At 38.7% G+C, this 18,767-nt stretch overlaps 1 protein-coding gene and 1 long non-coding RNA gene across 4 annotated transcripts; one reads left to right on the top strand and one right to left on the bottom strand.

The window, feature by feature from the left end:
- The first annotated feature begins 1,976 nt into the window (after nucleotides 1–1,976).
- LOC127944483 (kelch-like protein 21) lies at nucleotides 1,977–18,320 on the top strand. 2 transcript variants are annotated; one of them, XM_052540434.1, is made up of 6 exons: nucleotides 1,983–2,144; nucleotides 14,280–14,530; nucleotides 14,622–15,699; nucleotides 16,544–16,949; nucleotides 17,075–17,147; nucleotides 17,612–18,320. In XM_052540434.1, exons 3-6 carry the CDS (start codon nucleotides 14,673–14,675, stop codon nucleotides 17,942–17,944), a joined length of 1,839 nt encoding a protein of 612 aa, XP_052396394.1. In that variant the 5' UTR covers nucleotides 1,983–2,144; nucleotides 14,280–14,530; nucleotides 14,622–14,672; the 3' UTR covers nucleotides 17,945–18,320. The 2 variants fall into 2 exon arrangements, with proteins under 2 accessions (XP_052396393.1, XP_052396394.1); XM_052540433.1 differs by lacking the exon at nucleotides 14,280–14,530 and having other exon boundaries at nucleotides 1,977–2,144.
- On the bottom strand, nucleotides 6,272–7,461 carry LOC127944484 (uncharacterized). Of its 2 annotated transcripts, XR_008150366.1 has the most exons (6): nucleotides 7,276–7,461; nucleotides 7,212–7,243; nucleotides 7,052–7,147; nucleotides 6,828–6,891; nucleotides 6,668–6,731; nucleotides 6,272–6,635 (listed from the first exon to the last, which is right to left on the bottom strand). It is a non-coding gene; the product is annotated as an uncharacterized LOC127944484 (long non-coding RNA). The 2 variants fall into 2 exon arrangements; XR_008150367.1 differs by lacking the exon at nucleotides 6,828–6,891.
- Nucleotides 18,321–18,767: the final 447 nt, after the last annotated feature.

The following is an 18,767-nucleotide window of genomic DNA, read 5'->3' on the forward strand; positions in this document are numbered from 1 at the left end:
CAAGAACTTTGCAAAATGATACACTAAACCAATTCCCTTCTCTCTGCTTTCCCTGCTGGCTGAAGTGTTTATTGGCATTTTCAGCCACACTCTGATTTAACAGCTGTATCAATAATTTATGCTCTGACTGTCTGACAGTGGTGTTTTTTTTCCCACTGCTCTGCTCAGCAGAATGATAATAGAACAAAATAGTCCACTGATTTACTGTTGATCAGTTTCAGTGCATAAACCTAGCTTTACATTTAAATCATCAAACTATAAAAATTACTAATGTTGTGGACATTCTTATTAATTCTTATGATTAATTTGCAAACCTGGTAATGTATATCTAAAGCAAAGCTGTAAATCCATGCTTGTCATTGCCAAGAAGTTTGGGAAATGAGAATATATGGCACACTGGATTTATGCAAGCAGTTATGCTTGGCATGCAATGATAGCCAATGGAATTTTGCTGAATACATTTAGCCTATCCAGGTCCAGGTTTGCAGTAAATTGATCATTGCTTGTTTTTATATAATAAAAAAATACTATTAGCATTGCCTGCAATGTTTTCTATAATGACTTTAACGATCAAACAAATTAAATACAGCTTAACTAAAAAAACAAATACATACAATATGTGAAATAGCTCCATCTAGTGTGTAAAAATTTCCTGTACAGTGTTTTCAGATGGATATAGATAGAAATTTATCTAACCCAGTCTTAGCTCGCAGAAATAAACATGTGTTCTTAAACAAGGCTGAGCAAAAAGCATTTCAGCCCATTCCTCCCTAGTCATTGCATTTCTGCATTGAAAGACTTGCTTAAAGGCAAAATATCTTCTCAAGGATGAATACATTAAAGTTATGTGGCAGTTTCTTCACCACATCAATTGTAAGCCTGTTAAAATGCACTCAGTGTCATGGCTAATCAATAAGGAGCAGCAGCATGAGGCCAGAGTCAAAGCGATTTCTCTCAAAAGGGAATGTCAGCATTTTCTGGGCCAATGAAAGTTGATGATAGCCACACAGTTCATGGGAATGTTGGACTGCTTGTTTTTTAAATAACTGTGAAGAAATGTAATGTGAAGCATTCTAACGAATAAATTGAGAAAAAAAAACATGGATATTCTTAGAATGTTCATATTTAACAGCAACTTGATTAAATGTATAGTCATTTGCATTTATGGCACAAAACTGCTTCAGGATTAGATTTATTTATTGGATCTCTTGTAATTCAATTTAAATGTCAAAAATCATCATTTCACACTTAAAGCACAAACACTAAATCCAGATTTAGAACCGACAACCGAATCCGACAGCTTTATTTATCATGTTTAAAATCTTATCTGAAATGTACTTTTTAAAAAGACAACATTGCTGTTTTTCCATGTAACCATTCATTCACTCAAATAATTACCTCTGATTGCATGCACAGACTTAGTCTTGGCAGAAAGATTAGTTTACAGCACCAGGGGGCCTCACATCTTAAATCCAAATCAAGCAGAGCGCGAAATAATCCCTTTCCTCTGAAGCCAAAACAATTAAGAGCAAACATTAAAATACAAAACTGTTCAATCTGATTACAGATTTGAAACATAGTTGTGTGTGTGTATTTAGCAATGAAAGGCCAAGGCTAAATCTCACTATTTATATTCCAGTAAATATTTTCAGAGTGGTGTTACTTATGAAATCCTGTCTACAGAATATTTCCACTATTATTTCCTAGAAAAATAAATAAATATGTACAGTTTATTTAATTAATAGAGGGGCATGTTGTGACATAGAATGGGAATCTGCAGCATACATAGAATTTCAAGCTAAATCTAAAAATCTTATGCCAACAACATGCAACTGAAATACTACAAACTATATATATATAGAATTTCTTCATTGCTCTCAGTGTAATTCTGAAGTAATAGATGCATCCGTGTGCGGCGTCAGTTCAACAGTTTGGACAGTCAAACTTAAGATCACGTCACCATGTAACTGCTGCTCAAGTGTCCAATGAGGATCTCTGATGATGCGGCGTCATGGCGCTGACATGAGCGGAGAGAAAACACACATTAGCAGAGTTATCCGCTGAATAGGATATAGGACAAATTATAACAATCTTTCAAATTATCCGAGGCGGATAGCAACCGAAATCGCTAACAGCTGGATTAGGTAAGTAGAAAAGCGCCAGGAACAGCCTGTGCATGAAGGTGAAAATGTGACGCTTCTCGTGTTGTTTTTCTCAACCGAAGCAGACAAAAAGCAGACAGTTACTCTGTTACCCGTGTTTCTGTATTGATCATCACGCTCAAGTCTTTGTGTTTGATTTAATGGATAAAAATATATATTAGAAACATTTCCGTTGTTACGTGAAGCCTTGATGTAGTTGGCAGTAGGTGAATATGAGCAATGCGTGACACCAACCATCGGGTCAAATCTTAAAATAGACTGGAATTGGAAAAAGGTCTCCTGGCTCTAAACTATAGCAGAAAAGTCTGATGAAAGGGTAAAACTGGTTTTAAAACCAACATTCAAGGTCTAGACATTGTTAATATTTCTGTAATCAATATATTTGTAAACATTTAACTTTATACGGGGGTTGGAAGTTTCAGTTGAAAGTGAGTGGGTGTTTATTTTATATATATATATATATATATATATATATATTAGAATTTCTTCAAATTAAATGGGTAATTTTAAATGCTAGGCTTTGTGTATGTGTGTATATGTATATGTGTATGTATGTGTGTGTGTGTGCACTTGCATACATTTATTAAAAGTAATGGTTCATGATGATTTGAAATTATTGAGGACTGACTTGCTATATAGAATGAACAGAGCCTGATCCTGGTTGTCCTGAGTCCTAAACTTGCTCGGCTCCTTTGGTTTTGTTCTGATGGAATGCAGAGCCATGGCAGCTGTGTTATGACGGGCATCACTCAGTCAGGTGCAACATTAGACTGCAGGACACTGGTGGGTTAGAGACACACACAGGGTGTACAAAGGCTGTTCAGATGGAAGAGAGTTCCTGAGGGGTTCATAAAGGTGTTTTCTATTCTAGAGTCGTACAAAGAAGATATTATATTTATATTTCACTGGTTGTAAGGGTCAGTAACAGACACATTTTAAAGTCAGTCTAACAATATAAATAAATAATGACTTTATTATGCGTTTTAAAAATACAGCATTTTTTATTGCTTTTTTTGTTGATATGGCGGCTCACACTACATCACAGAGTTGGGCTTCCTGTTTATAGTCATGTCTCATAACTAGATCACGACGCTGTATTGACATGGCAGGACAGTAAGTCAGGAGAAATCTAGTGCTGGTCACTGTCAGCCATGCTATTCTCGGACCAACTGGTAAACCGATTACTAGTAAGCACCCTGGTATGCGAGTTGTCTAAAACGCAACAGGCATAAGATAAATGATCAATGTTATAATTATCTTTGTTGAATACAGCTGCATTTACACACACTCATATATATATATATATATATATATATATATATATATATATATTAGGGGTGTAAAGATAAGCGTATTCGTATTGAACCGTTCGGTACGAGGCTTTCGGTTCGGTACGCGGTACGCATTATGTACCGAATGGTTCATTGAACTAATTAATTATATTTGAAAAAAAAAAAAAAAAAAGTGAAATATAATGATATGCGTTCAACAAGGTAGCCCAATAACCCAAACGACGTAACAGGCAACGCCCCTGACACCCCCGAAGAAGAATTTATGTTAGGCTACTCAGTCAGGCGCTCGCTCACTCAGTACGCGCTGAGTGTCCGAGCAGTTCATGCACGGTACGCGGTGGCCAGTGCGTTTAACAGACCAGAAAATACCAACAGGTCTGGTGTTTGAGTGCACTTTGGATTCCCTGTAAGCTATAATGGTGATGGCAAGAGAGTGGTGGATAAAAAAAACAACGGTCGCATCTGCTACATGACAATAGGGTACACCAGCGGGAATTAAAAAAAACTTACTATTTACCATTCATTCTGTCATCACAGGGAATCCAAAGTGCACCCCAACACCAGACCTGTTGGTTATTGGAGGATCTTGTATTTCTGGTCTGTTAAATGCATTAGCGATTTTGCAACGAACCTTCAGCGCGTGCTGAGTAAGCGAGCGCCTTAGGGGCCGTTCACATATTGCGCCTAAAAACGCGCTAGGCGCGTCTTTCTCCTTCTTTCCAAAACGCTCGGGCAGAAGCGCCCCTGAGGCATCTGCCTTTGCTAAGCAACAATGACGTGCTGCTCTCTCCATGAAGACACAGAAATTTCAGCAAAGGATAAATGGATTTGCAGCTCTAAAAATCGCTTGCAGTAGGCTAGCTCTGCTACTAAATTTATTTCAAAATTGCAATCCATATACAACTATGATCAGCTGTTCCTTCATCTTGGATGAGCTTTCAACGTTGAAGCTGATTGGTTAGTTCTTGTCACATGACCCACGGTGCGCTTGCGGCAATCAGAAAAATTGAGATGTTTTTACTTTTTGCTGTATCTAAAACGTACCGAACCGTACCGAACCGAACCGTGACATCAGTGTATCGTATCGAACCGAACCGTGAATTTTGTGAACCATTACACCCCTAATATATATATATATATATATATATATATATATATTCAGTAATTAATTTATTTAACAGACACAGAACTGCGACACTGCATTATGGAGAATATTGGCATCTAATGCATTCCAAAAATACCCAGCCTCTTGGGAACCCAGTACATGCACAAATGAATGCGTTATTCCTCAACCCTACAATGCATAATGTAGGTCTCACACTGAAAACTGTAGAGCTATGCTGTTCAGAGCAGGTCTATTTCTCTGCAGTTTGTTCATCCACTGGGGCCCCTCCCTCTCTTTCCCTCTTTTTCCCTCTCTCATCTGTTTTGATGAGCCAACCTTCATAAAACATAATTGAGCTGCATAATGTCACATGGATCTTCAGTATAAGCTTTGGTTGTTATGCCTTAAGGAAGCATGTGTGTTTGCCAGCCTGTTTTGATACCTTACCCTGTAGATGGAAATGCCATTTTTATTTTAAACTCACACTGCCATTGACAATAAACCCTCACTTGTGACTTTTGTTGAGAATATAAACAGAATATACAGGAGAAACATTATAGGGTATTTTTACACAGACTGCTAACTTATGAGAATTAGGGCTGTCACATTTGTGAAAAAAATCATTTTCGATTTTTAAGACATAAGTGTTCATTGAATCGATTGTAAAACCGATTTTCCATATCTAAAAAAAGCTTTTACTTTTTCAACGTCAAATAACGGACGAACATAAAGAGAGCACTGGAAACGCACAAGTCAGCAATATTTCTTATTTATTGGCATGTAGTTTTGTGCAGAATAACAAACCACAACAGGAGTGCAACATTCTCGAAAATATATTTATGCAGAGGGGACGGCTGCCATAACAAAAGAAAAACATCACTGCAGGCTTAAACCCGGCTGCATTTTTGATTTAGGCAATTCAAAAATCTCCAAGATTATTTTAAATAATGATTTAATCCGTTTCAAACAACTGTTCAAAAAATTAAACTTTAAATGCACTTGAGAACAGGCCATGTGTTTTTTTTTTTACGTAATCGACACTTAGGCTAGGCGGCACTAGGCAGGCATGAAATGTGAAAAAAGGCTAGGGCCATTACAAATTTATTGGACAGGAAAACAAGTCAATCAACATTTTCGGGGTCCTGGTGTGAACGCAGCATAAGAGGTCGCTTTTGAAGTAACTGGGTCTTTTAGGCACGTAAAATTGCGCCTATAAAGTATACTGCATTTTCAGATTTTTTTATTTTCTTTTTCTTCTTGTTTGTGAGTTTTGTTACATCTATATTTTTTAAACTGTTTAATTATTTTAAAATTAATAGTGTACATATTTGGTTAAAATAAATCAGTTCCCTATTTTCGTTTTCGAAACTTTTTTTGGTTGGTCCGATCAATTGTGCAATCGATTTTCGAACTAAAAGTGACAGCCCTAATCAGAATATTGTATAATTTAGGATTTGTTCATTATTTTTAATGAACATTATTTGTCTTATTTTTTCACGCTCAAATTATTTATATTACTTCCTTCTCTAAAGCACAACAGTAGATATTAAGCAGAAAGTCTGATCTGCCCTTTTCCACACAGTGCAAGTGAACGTTAGTTTATACTGGCAATTTCAAAAATCATGTAACTGTTCTGTATCTTCTGAATATATACAATAGTTTTTTTTTTTTTTTTTTTTTTTTTTTTTTAAACAATAAAACGACCTAAATTTGAGCCATTAAGACCCATTGACATTAAGGACAATAATTATAATGTTAACTCTAACTGAAGTTTTAATAATCATTCTTAAGACCTGTTCACACCAAGGACTATAGTCTCAGTCTCAGACGTCACGCCCTTGGACTGTTGGCTGAACGACTGATGCATATGGGACACAAAAGTAGAAATACGTCAGAGAGTTTTACACACCGGTCTGTTATTTTGGTGACATTTGCATGCCCCGAAACATGCTGCTGAACAAAACAAACTGTGATTGGTTGTTTGTCGTGTTGGTCAAACAGCCTCATGGGCAGGGCTTGGCAGAGATGTTCACGAGTGTTTAAGTTGGAGTCCGAGTCAAGTCTGAAGTCTTTAACCTGGAGTCTGATTCAAGGCTGAAGTCTTTAACCTGGAGTCTGATTCAAGTCTGAAGTCTTTAACCTGGAGTCTGATTCAAGTCTGAAGTCTTTAACCTGGAGTCTGATTCAAGGCTGAAGTCTTTAACCTGGAGTCTGATTCAAGGCTGAAGTCTTTAACCTGGAGTCTGATTCAAGGCTGAAGTCTTTAACCTGGAGTCTGATTCAAGTCTGAAGTCTTTAACCTGGAGTCTGATTCAAGTCTGAAGTCTTTAACCTGGAGTCTGATTCAAGGCTGAAGTCTTTAACCTGGAGTCTGATTCAAGGCTGAAGTCTTTAACCTGGAGTCTGATTCAAGTCTGAAGTCTTTAACCTGGAGTCTGATTCAAGGCTGAAGTCTTTAACCTGGAGTCTGATTCAAGGCTGAAGTCTTTAACCTGGAGTCTGATTCAAGTCTGAAGTCTTTAACCTGGAGTCCGAGTCAATTCTGAAGTCTTTAACCTGGAGTCCGATTCAAGTCTGAAGTCTTTAACCTGGAGTCTGATTCAAGGCTGAAGTCTTTAACCTGGAGTCTGATTCAAGGCTGAAGTCTTTAACCTGGAGTCTGATTCAAGTCTGAAGTCTTTAACCTGGAGTCCGAGTCAATTCTGAAGTCTTTAACCTGGAGTCTGATTCAAGTCTGAAGTCTTTAACCTGGAGTCCGAGTCAATTCTGAAGTCTTTAACCTTGAGTCTGATTCAAGTCTCAAGTCTTTGGTCACGAGTCGAGTCTCAAGTCATTTAATGGCTCGCAAAAAAAATCCTACAAAAAAAGTTTAATAGGTTATAGACAAAATGTATGATGGTGTAATTTTAATAATAAAGGTTTAGATGTGAGGTTAAACCATACAAATAAATTATTTATTTTTGAAGTCATGGGTATTCAATTAAAGTTCCAAGGCTCTATGATTTCTTATAAGCAGAGGTCTGGACAATATATATATATATATATATATATATATATATATATATATATATATATATATATATATATATATATATATATTATTTCTATTTATTTTTTTTATTTTACATTTAGATACATGCGAGGCCATGTGAAAAAAATAATGTTTCTGACTTCAGACTTTTCATCCTGAAATCTATACCATTGTGATATTTTACTTAAAAGCTATATTAACTAAAAATGTCTACAATAATCAAAACGTTTTCATCTTAAGACAGAAAAGAAAGATAACCAGCATTTTCAAAGTTTAAGTTCTATCCTAGCCACCTAACAACAATTACCCAATTATAATTACAAGATTCATTTGAAATGTTCTTAGCCTACAGATTAATAATGCTAAATGTAGATCAGAAACATCTTGCCACAGATGGTTTGAACAAGTTATAGAGATAGATAAATAGACTTGCCTTTTCAATATCAGTTAGGTTATACAAGGATTTAGAGTCGAGATGCTTTTAAAATATTCAACAGTCCTTTTCCTCGAGTCGAGTCAAGTCTGAAGACACGAGTCCGAGTCACTAACTCTAGTGCCCATCTCTGGGCCTTGGCCAATGAAAGCTGCCATGAATTCCAGACCTTCAGCCATCAGCTTGATTATTTAAAGCAGTAGACGAGTGTGTGCTTGGAATAAACAGACAACATAATCTATCATCTGTATAGTTACGGTTCTTGGTGTGAACGGGCCTTAATTCTTAAAGTCCACAACACAATTATAATGATAACAACAACATAGTTCTGAAAATGATTCCAATGATATTGTTCCTCTATTTTTTTTTCTCCAAGGGATGAACAATAAAAACAGGTTGAGGTTAAGCATTTAAAGTGACTGTGCCCGGTTCCCCGAAACGCTCTTTTCGCTAAATAATTCTTAACCTATTCCTTAACCTCTCTCTTAACCTTTATGGCACGATTCCCGACATGTTCATATGCTAAGTATATCTTCTGTAAGTCTCACTTTCGTAAGGTTGGTCTGGACCATTCGTAAGCTCTCTCTTAGCGTTGTTTGAGCTCAAGATGCTAGTCACCACCACTGTGCATCTTTAGAAATCAGCGCAGCACAGTACAAGTCAAACTATGATATGTTGACAATGTTGTGGCTCAACAATGATTTTATCTTATGGACATTTTAAGACTCATAATAAAATATGTTCGCAATGGATACAGGCCTATTATGAAGTTGACTTTATGTGGTATCAGAACTACTATGGTGGGAATTAGCCTAGGCTATTTTGTAATGTAATTAAACCGTTTAAATTGGCAATCACTTTTGATAATTAAAATCTGGCAAACAATTTGGCTCTAAATGGCTAAGATCTATAAATGGGTACGGATGGTGGTGTCCAGTAAGCGACCAACTATGGCAGCGATCCAAAGTGTCCTTAATTGAATCAAAGACGGAGCCGGACGCGGAACCGTTTAGTCTATGTCAATTTTTTTATTCGGCAAAACTTAAGCCCTTTTGACATTTTGCCTGACATGGCCATGTTAAAAAGAAAATCGCCTCCCAAGACAGTTAATTATGGTGCCTCTGGACTTTCTCAGACCTGCGCTTGCCAGGCTAACACGGCATAATTTTGCTTTAAGCCCTGAAGTCAAGCTGCTTGCAGCGCTAAGGTTTTTTTTTTTTTTGCTACACAGAGCTTCATCGAGGTCGTGGGAGAAGGCCTTTTTTACATTGCTTCCCCAGCATATTCTGTATCTAACTTTCTCTCTCTGTTCATTGTAGATAGGTTGCTTTTTATTGAAAACATTAACCAATGGCAATAAATACTGCATTAAACGGAACTGCAGCTGCTTGCCAAATCAATTCTGATTGTAAAGTACCTTACCATTAATATAAAAGTGTAACTTTTAAAAGTCGAAGAAGCGACACAAGTGGCACAATGGGATAAGGAGGGTGGATGATTGGTGACCATTTGATAATTTAATTCATAGTCTATATATTACTGATAACTTAAACTGTTAAAATAAATGTTACTGTAATAATTTGAGGAATGTTTCATTTGCATAGAACGTGCTGTCTTTCTTAATGCTGTATTGCACCTTCGTGTGAGCAATCGATTCCAACTAATTCAGCACCTTCACTGGGGACAGCGCGCTTGTAACGCCGGACGTAAAAGGCAGCGTGCTAATAAGCTTCCTAAGGGACACTTCGGGGAACACACTTAGAAACATAAACAACTTTGGTAAGATATATCTTTCGAGGTCTTCTTAGCGTGCTGAGAGTGAGCGTTATCGGGGAACCGGGCCCAGAAAATTATCGTATGCCAATGTGGATGCAGTGTTTCCCACAGAATTAGATTGTATTTGCAGTGGTGTGGTGTTTGGGGAACGGGGACCGGGGGGGGGGGGGGGGATTAAGTTAAAAAAATAATATATATATATCATATTTTTAGTGACAAGTACACTTAGTGTCAGATACCTTAAAGCAGTGATCCTCAAATCTGGCTCGCGAGATCCAGTTTCCTGCACAGTTTAGCTCCGACTCTAATTAAACACACCTGCCTGTGATTTTCTAATGATCCTGAAGACACTGATTAGCAAACTCATGCGTGTTTGATTAGGGTTAGAGCTAAACTTCGCAGGAAAGTGGATCTCGCGAGCCAGATTTGAGGATGACTGCCTTAAAGGGATAATTTGGTTATATTTGGAGATATTTGGAAGAATGACAGAATCCAACAGATTTCGGTCCCCATTGACTTCCATAGTAGGAAAGAATATATAACATGTTAGTCAACGGGGACCGAGATCTGTTTGGTTACAAACATTCTTCCAAATATCTTCCTTTGTGTTCAGCAGAACAAAGAAACTCATACAGGTTTGGAAAACTTGAGGGTGAGTAAACGATGATAGAATTTTCATTTTTGGGGGAACTATCCCTTTAAAGACATTGCTATTGCTACATTGCTATGCCATTGCTACACTTTATGTGGTTTTATTAACAAAGTTCGGGAGAAGCACGATCAGATAATCATCCAATTTGGCACAGGTGCATCTCGTTTAGCTAATCATCTTAAATAGCACACAAGCCTAAATATATCCAGTCTTCCTACCTCCTGTCCCACCACAGTTTTTTCGGCATCCCTCCTCCACCCCAACTCCTCACTTCTAATCTATTTATCCCAAATTGGGGATGGGGGAGTTATTTGGGTTCGGGCCCGGACCCCTCCCCCAGGACAGCATGCCAAAATATGCCTACTATTCGCCTTCAGATTAGATGTAAGTGTGAACTCGTGAACTATGCTATGACTGCTCCACAGACTTCTTGTTGCAAATTTTGCTCACACACACACAAACCTGGCCCTGAAGATGGACACACACACACACACACACACACACATTCAAACTCACAAACTTACTGACACACTCGAACACAGGCTCACACCAATAGTATGTTCCTGCACAACCGGAGGTAACAGATTCAGGACCGCGGATCTGGGCCGCAGTTCTAGGACCCTAGTTTTTCGTGACAGCGCCACCTACCGTACTGGACGATATTGCGATGGTTGCAGTTTCAGGACCGCAGTTCTAGTACCCTGTTGGTTTAGTTTGCAGTCACGTTACTTTGTATATAGCGTCAATATATTAATCTCAGTGGTATTTGTTTTTAAAAGTGATTTTTGATTCAAAATGCAGCAGAGGTTAATTACTAAGTGTGCTTTGAGTCACAATTTTAAATTTAAAATCGGCTGAATTTGAACAAATTATAAATGAAATATACATTTTGTAAAATTGATGTATATCAATTTTAAAACAATTGTAAAAAATGAAGAACCTTAAAAGTCTTAGTCTCTTGAATTATACAGTATATTGATTAACCTCATTATTAGCTCATTATCAGGTAAGTTAAAGTTGGAATCAGCGTATGGAGTCACTAAATTACTGCCAATATTTTAAAAGTTGTTCAGAGGCAAGACCAGACACAAGAAGGATTCAAGAATGTTTATTTATATACATATATGTACATATATATATATATATATATATATATATATATAGTAAAAGGGCCAACAAGTGCTAAGCATCTCTCGGGTAACTCCTTCAAGACTGTTGGAAGACCATTTCAGGTGACTACCTCTTGAAGCTCATCAAGAGAATGCCAAGAGTGTGCAAAGCAGTAATCAAAGCAAAAGGTGGCTACTTTGAAGAACCTACAATATGACATATTTTCAGTTGTTTCACACTTTTTTGTTATGTATATAATTCCATATATAATTCCACATGTGTTAATTCATAGTTTTGATGCCTTCAGTGTGACTCTACAATTTTCATAGTCATGAAAATAAAGAAAACTCTTTGAATGAGAAGGTGTGTCCAAACTTTTGGTCTGTACTGTATATATATATATATATATCTATATATATCTCTCATTTTTGCGACAACAGCACCAAAGTGAACCCCTTTTCCATCAGTCGCTGCATGGATAGAATGGCTGTAGGCTTCAACTCTAGAGAAAGAGAGAGCGAGAGACAGAGAGAGATAAATAAGAAACTCCCTTTTTGGATTGTTACTGTATATGTATCTTGAAAAAGAGAGCCTAGTGCCTAGTTAGAATATTTTGAGATCATGAAAATATCCCTAGTGCCTTTTTTAATCATCTGTCCTACAATGAGCCTAACCAGATCCATAAAATCACTTCCTATTGGCCATGCAGAACATGACAGGAACACATGATATCAATGGACTGTATGTGGAGTAGACCTGCAGATTAGGCCAAATTGTAACACGCTATTAAAATTGCCAAACGCCTCATTCATCATTACAAAACAATGGCAAAACAACAGGCTAACACATACTGCAACAAGGCAGTCAGTGCAGTTTAATTATGAAAGATATTTTATACATAAATATGGTAAAATGATGACTATTAAGCTAGTATTCACACTTATACATTAAGCTGCAGGTAAATCTTACAAACCTTACATCAACCATGCTCTTGTCATCTGGTAAGTTTAATTAATGTGCAGGCTAGATTCACTTATAATACTTCGTAATTAAAACTCAACAAGGATTTATGAAATCATGGCCACGAATTAACGTCGTAGTAATTAATAAAACTAGCTCACAAATTCTTAATTTGGTGGGAATTAATTATTAATTCATAGGTAACGTTCTCACTATGTAAACTTTGCACCATTTAAACGTTATAAAATAAAACTTAATTAAATATCGGTACTCCCCGTCTAATTGCTGTCCATGTCGTCCATCTTTAATTAGTGTTGATCCAGTACAGTAGGTGGCGCTGTCACAAAAAAACTAGGGTCCTAAAGCTGCGGTCCAAGAACTGCGGTCCTGAAACTGCAGCCTCCGGTTGTGCAGGAATACCCTTCTCGCTCACACACTCAAACATTCAAAAAGACTCACCACACACAGACTCAGACACACACAGGCTCACACACAAACAAAACTGGACCTGGAGGTGGACACACACACACACAAACCTGAACCTGGAGATAATAATAATATAATGTCTAGCCTGGTTTCTGTGATATCCGTTGCCATGATTTATGAAATGACTGATCGCGAGAGGAAAAAAATGACGTTTTAGTCGCATAACATCGGTTAATGGAAACGCCGTAATTTCGTTTTGTTTATCGATATTTAGAAGAAAAAAAAAACACAGAAGTTTTGTGCGAATCTGTAATGGAAACGCGACAGCGCTTAACATAGACTAACTTCTCAGAGTTATGTTGAGCAACAGTGTTCATTACTAACCATTCAACTCCGGATTGATTCTGGAATCTTCGCTGGGGGAATAAGCATTAAGCACCGGTGATCGGTCCTCTAACTAACACATGCTCATGTTTTGATTAAGATCGTGTTCGAAGAGGAGGGGGCTAGTCACGCGTGCCTCCGTTGTCAGTTTGTGAGAGGGAGGGAGCAAGCAGCGCACAGATCCACAATAAAATACAATTGTACCCATATTAAATATTTAAAAAATCTGAATCAATCCGTGGCGGTCAGCTTTGATATTGTGTGCACAAAATGCAGTTTCATAACAAGGTTCGGGAGGAGCACGTCAGATACTTAGCCTAATTAACTCAGGTGGAGCCACTTAATATAATCAACCTTAGGGTATAAATACAGCTGAATTAGCCTACCTGTCTCCATTGATGGTTTGTCAGCATCCCCCCTCCATCCCCATCTCCTCCACTAGAGTTCATTTTACACTTTTACATATAAGGGGGGTACTCTAGGTTCGGGCCATTCCCGAGCTCGGAGTCCCTTCCCCGGACAGCACGCCAAATATGCACTATAATACTTCAGCTAATTATATGTAAGTGTGAACTCGTGAATTAATGAATGTATGGGAAACCCTGGTGGATGTTAATGTAGTTATCGGTTCTAGTGTAGGCAGATGAGATTTTAAAGCTACAACAATGAGACAAATTGAACAGTGTTAGTGAATGACACCTTTGTTTCTCACTCAAAGCTCACATACTGCTTTAGAAAACTTATAATATAGCACACAGCTTGTATGGACTACTTCTGTGATGGTTTTATTGTTCCTTTGTGTCCTTTTCACAATTCATGTTCTTCATATGGAAAAGAGCAGCTAGATCATACTCTTTTGTGTTTCATTGAAAAAAGAATAATACTAATGGAATGACATGAGATTGATTAAATGATGAATACTGAACTATTCCTGTAAACCTTCGTTAGATTTGTTGATGTAAGATTCAGAGTGGAGAAGTTTCTGTAATCTTCAGTAAGAGAAGCTAAAGGGTGTGTGAAGACCCCCCCTCACCCAGCCTGTGAAAATGGACACTGCTGGTGTATTTATAGGCCAGACACGATGATCACACTCTCTTAAGAGACCAGTGGTTGCTAACATTCATCATAAACACATGATATTCAATTCTAGAAGCTCCGTATCCCTTACACAAATTTAAAAGCTTTGAGAAGATCCACAGGTAGGCTGAAACTTCAATTTGTGGTTTTCTGTTTTTAAAACTTGTTTTCACTACTACAGACTACTAATATACTCCTGTTCTTTGTTTAAAGGAGAATCCAGAGTTCTGACCAGACGTACGTCAAGAGAAAGTAAAGTAAGCTATGGAGAAACCAGTTTTACAAACCCAGCCCTCCATGCTGCCTTTCTTCGACGCGGCCCACGCTGTCAACTTACTTCGTGGCATCCACGAGCTCCGCGCCGAGCGCAAGTTCTTTGATGTCACGTTGTGTGCTGAAGGCAAAGAGTTCCACTGCCATAGAACTGTTCTAGCAGCTGCCAGCACCTACTTCCGTGCCATGTTTGCCGGTACGCTACGAGAGAGTGTAATGGACCGTGTGGTGCTACACGAAGTATCGGCTGAACTGTTGGGCCTCCTGGTGGACTTTTGCTACACAGGTCGCGTGACCGTCACGCACGACAACGTGGACCTGCTGCTCAAGACAGCGGACCTCTTCCAGTTCCCATCCGTCAAGGAAGCATGCTGCGCATTCCTGGAGCAGAGACTTGATGTTTCCAACTGCTTGGAAATCCAGGACTTCGCAGAGGCTTATGCCTGTCGTGAGCTAGCGGCTAGTGCTCGCCGTTTTGTGCTAAAGAACATTGTGCAGCTGGCAAAGAGCATGGACTTTGAACGGTTGTCGTGGAAGCGGCTGCTTGAGTTTGTGTCTGATGACGGACTGTGTGTGGATAAGGAAGAAACGACATACCAGATTGCCGTGCGCTGGGTTAAAGCTGACTTGCATCACCGATTGCATTACTGGCCTGAGTTGTTGCAGCAAGTACGGCTGCCGTTTGTTCGCCGTTTCTACCTTCTGGCCCATGTGGAGAGCGATCCACTGGTCTACTTGTCGCCAGCCTGTTTACGGTTAGTCAGTGAGGCACGCAGCTTTCAGTCTTACGAATATGACCGACATGACCGACCCAGCCATCGAATGCGCCCACGTCCATCCACCGGCCTGGCCGAAATTCTGGTGGTGGTGGGAGGATGTGATCAAGACTGTGATGAGCTTGTTACTGTGGATTGCTACAACCCACAGACCGGACAGTGGAGATATTTAGCAGAATTCCCAGACCACCTTGGAGGTGGCTACAGCATAGCCGCCCTGGGCAATGACATTTACGTGACAGGTTAGTACAGTGATGAAGTTTCCTGTTGGGACAAACTTATAGGCTGATGATACATGGGGATACACCTTTTGAGCAATTTTGCCAGGCAGCTTTTTTTGTATAATGTTGCTAGGGCACTTTATCATTGAGGATGGGTAACACCTGGTAGTCCTCACCTGGTAGTCCGTTGATGGCAGCATTGAGCAAAGTTGCTCCTATGTATCATTAGCCTTACTCAAGATCAACTGCAACTTGTGTCATCATGCTAATGTAATAGAAGAAAGCACAAATCCCCAGGCAGGCTCAGAGTGTCTTTCTTTCCAAACTGTTTACAACGTGGTGGCCAATGTATAAATAAACCCCTGTATGTTCGGCTATGTTAAAGTGTGGTGATGGGACATAATGTTCTGCTAGATCAGCAGTGGCCAACATGATTTCAGGTGACATGTATGAAACGGACCTTCAGGAATAGACAGTGATTCAATCGAGAAGCCATCTCATGCAGTCCAATGCTGCTCCTATTCTAAGTGTTCTTTGCTGTTATGCAAGTGGTGTTTAAAAAGGTGACTGAGCACTGAACTGTGGAATTCAACAGTTCCAGTTCCGATGTTGATGGCAGTTGTAAGCTCAAGCTGTATGTTTGATTTAATAGAAAGTACTGATTTATAGAAGTAATTAAACCTGTAATCAGGCTCCACAAGAGGTTAACAGAATCAAACTACTTTTTTCAACTATCGTCAATAATCCCAAATTATCCCTATTTATAGCAGTAACCCTAAACAGTGGCACATGTGTGGAAGTTTGGAAATTAAGGTTGATAAATGATGAAGTGTTTAAGCTGTCCAACCTGCTTCATTTACAACAGGTGGCTCAGATGGATCACGTCTCTATGATTGCGTTTGGCGATACAACTCCAGTGTGAATGAGTGGACGGAGGTCTCCCCCATGCTGAAAGCCAGAGAGTACCACAGCTCCTGCGTCCTGAAGGGTCAGCTGTATGTGGTAGCCTCTGATAGCACAGAGCGCTATGATCATACTCTAGACTGCTGGGAGGCACTTCCGCCCATGCCACATTCCATGGATAACTGTTCTACTACGGCATGCAGGGGACGGCTCTATGCCATTGGCTCCTTAACTGGAGAGGACACGATGGCAATTCAGTGTTACGATGTTGTAAGCAACCGCTGGTCACTAGTCAACTGTGGAGAACTGCCTCCATGGTCCTTTGCCCCCAAAACAGTCACTCTTAATGGGTTGATTTACTTTGTAAGGTGAGGTATTTATTTTTTCCCCACAGTTGTAAAATATCCAGTAGCTAATGAGATGCAGAAAAAAATAAACGATAAAGGAAGTGTTTTGTTTTTCCATGTTTCTCATGACAGTGGTTTTGTTTCAGGGATGATTCAGCAGAAGTAGATGTCTACAATCCACAGAAAAACGAATGGGATAAGATTTGTCCCATGACACAAGTATGTACATTTGACCTTGTTTCATTTTTTTAAAAGATGCAATTTCATTTACCGTTTTTCATAACATTTTCACAGGTCAAAAGTGAGTAATTTTAAGAGTGATCTGGAATTTCTCTTGAGGGCAAAACATTTTTCCACACAGATTTTGCATCAGGTTTTCAAGTCACTGCATCACTATTGACAAAGGACCTTTTTCCTGCAGTAGTCCTCTCTATGATGTCATTTCCTGTTTATTTTTTTATTTTCTGCACATTTCTGCATGTTGGTTGAACCATGATTTTTCTGGCAACACAACATAACCTGGATTTAGCAGACAAAAGACTTTAAAACGTTTCAAATTAATTATTACTTAATTATAAGTTAATACAGTTTTTAAAAATGTTCTAAGAAATAATTTCCTTCATCACATCATTGACCCACATTAGGCATTCACAGAGGTAACTAAAAAGTCTCACCTCCCACAGGTTCATGTTGGAGGCAGTGTAGCAGCTCTGGGTGGTCGACTCTATGTGTCCGGTGGCTATGACAGCACTTTTGAGCTATCTGATGTGGTGGAGGTCTACGACCCCTCTACTCGATCTTGGTCCCCAGCTGGCCGGCTCTCCCAGCCCACCTTCTGGCATGGAAGTGTCAGCATATTCCGACAGTTTATGCCTCTTGTTCCAAGCACCTTCGAACCCATCGACATACCTGAGCCCAATGACATCCACCTCCACAGACACCACCGCAATCAGGCATTTCACAACCACAACAACGTCAATCAGAACCACAACCAAGATCTCAATGAAGTGCATTGAGAACTTTACTAAATGTGAGACTGAATGACATTCAATGTGACTTCACTACTAGGTGTTTTGCACTTTATCAAATATTCACCTCAGCTGGGCAGCAAAAGGGGCTGGTGAATGGACAATCAATGTTTGCATTATTTCTCCCAGTTACCCAGTATTTCTACAGCTTTAATTGTTGCATGCATTTCTAATGCTGACTGTGTTTACCTTGAACAGAGACTTGAGTGAAGTGATTCATGAAATAGTGCCTATCATGTTTGGTGAATTTCAAGCAATCCAACCCTTGGTTATGGTTATGCTCATTTTTTTAAATGTATTTTATAATTCAGCATGGACCTCCAAAAGTGATCCACAACAATGCAAATTTAATTCAACACCCCCCCCCCCCCCCCCAAAAAAAATATAATACAATACAATATAAATATCATAACCGTAAAGTAAAAATGTCTATTTTCAAAAAATATCGTTTTGAGACCACAGTCATTCCAGTAAGACAGAATTCTGCAATGTGGAAAACCAAAAGTATTTTATATACGCAGAGATTTGGGAGAAACCAAGGTTTTCCAAAAACACCATAATTTTGTTTGACAGATAAACACTGTGACTGAGTCCCAGCATAACCCATTGATTATTGTTCATCTTGCTTGAATAACATCACATTTCAGACAACAGTGGGGCATGCAGTGATCACATTTTTACTGAATTTGTATCCGACTTGCCTTTCAACTCTCATATTTTAATATTACATTAAGTTTATTATTATCTAGTCATTGTTTATTTTAGAGGAAGGTATGTAACGGTTTATGAGAAACAGCAATCATGAAAAAAC

Source organism: Carassius gibelio, chromosome A23 (assembly GCF_023724105.1).
Source record: "Carassius gibelio isolate Cgi1373 ecotype wild population from Czech Republic chromosome A23, carGib1.2-hapl.c, whole genome shotgun sequence".
Classification (NCBI taxonomy): domain Eukaryota; kingdom Metazoa; phylum Chordata; class Actinopteri; order Cypriniformes; family Cyprinidae; genus Carassius; species Carassius gibelio.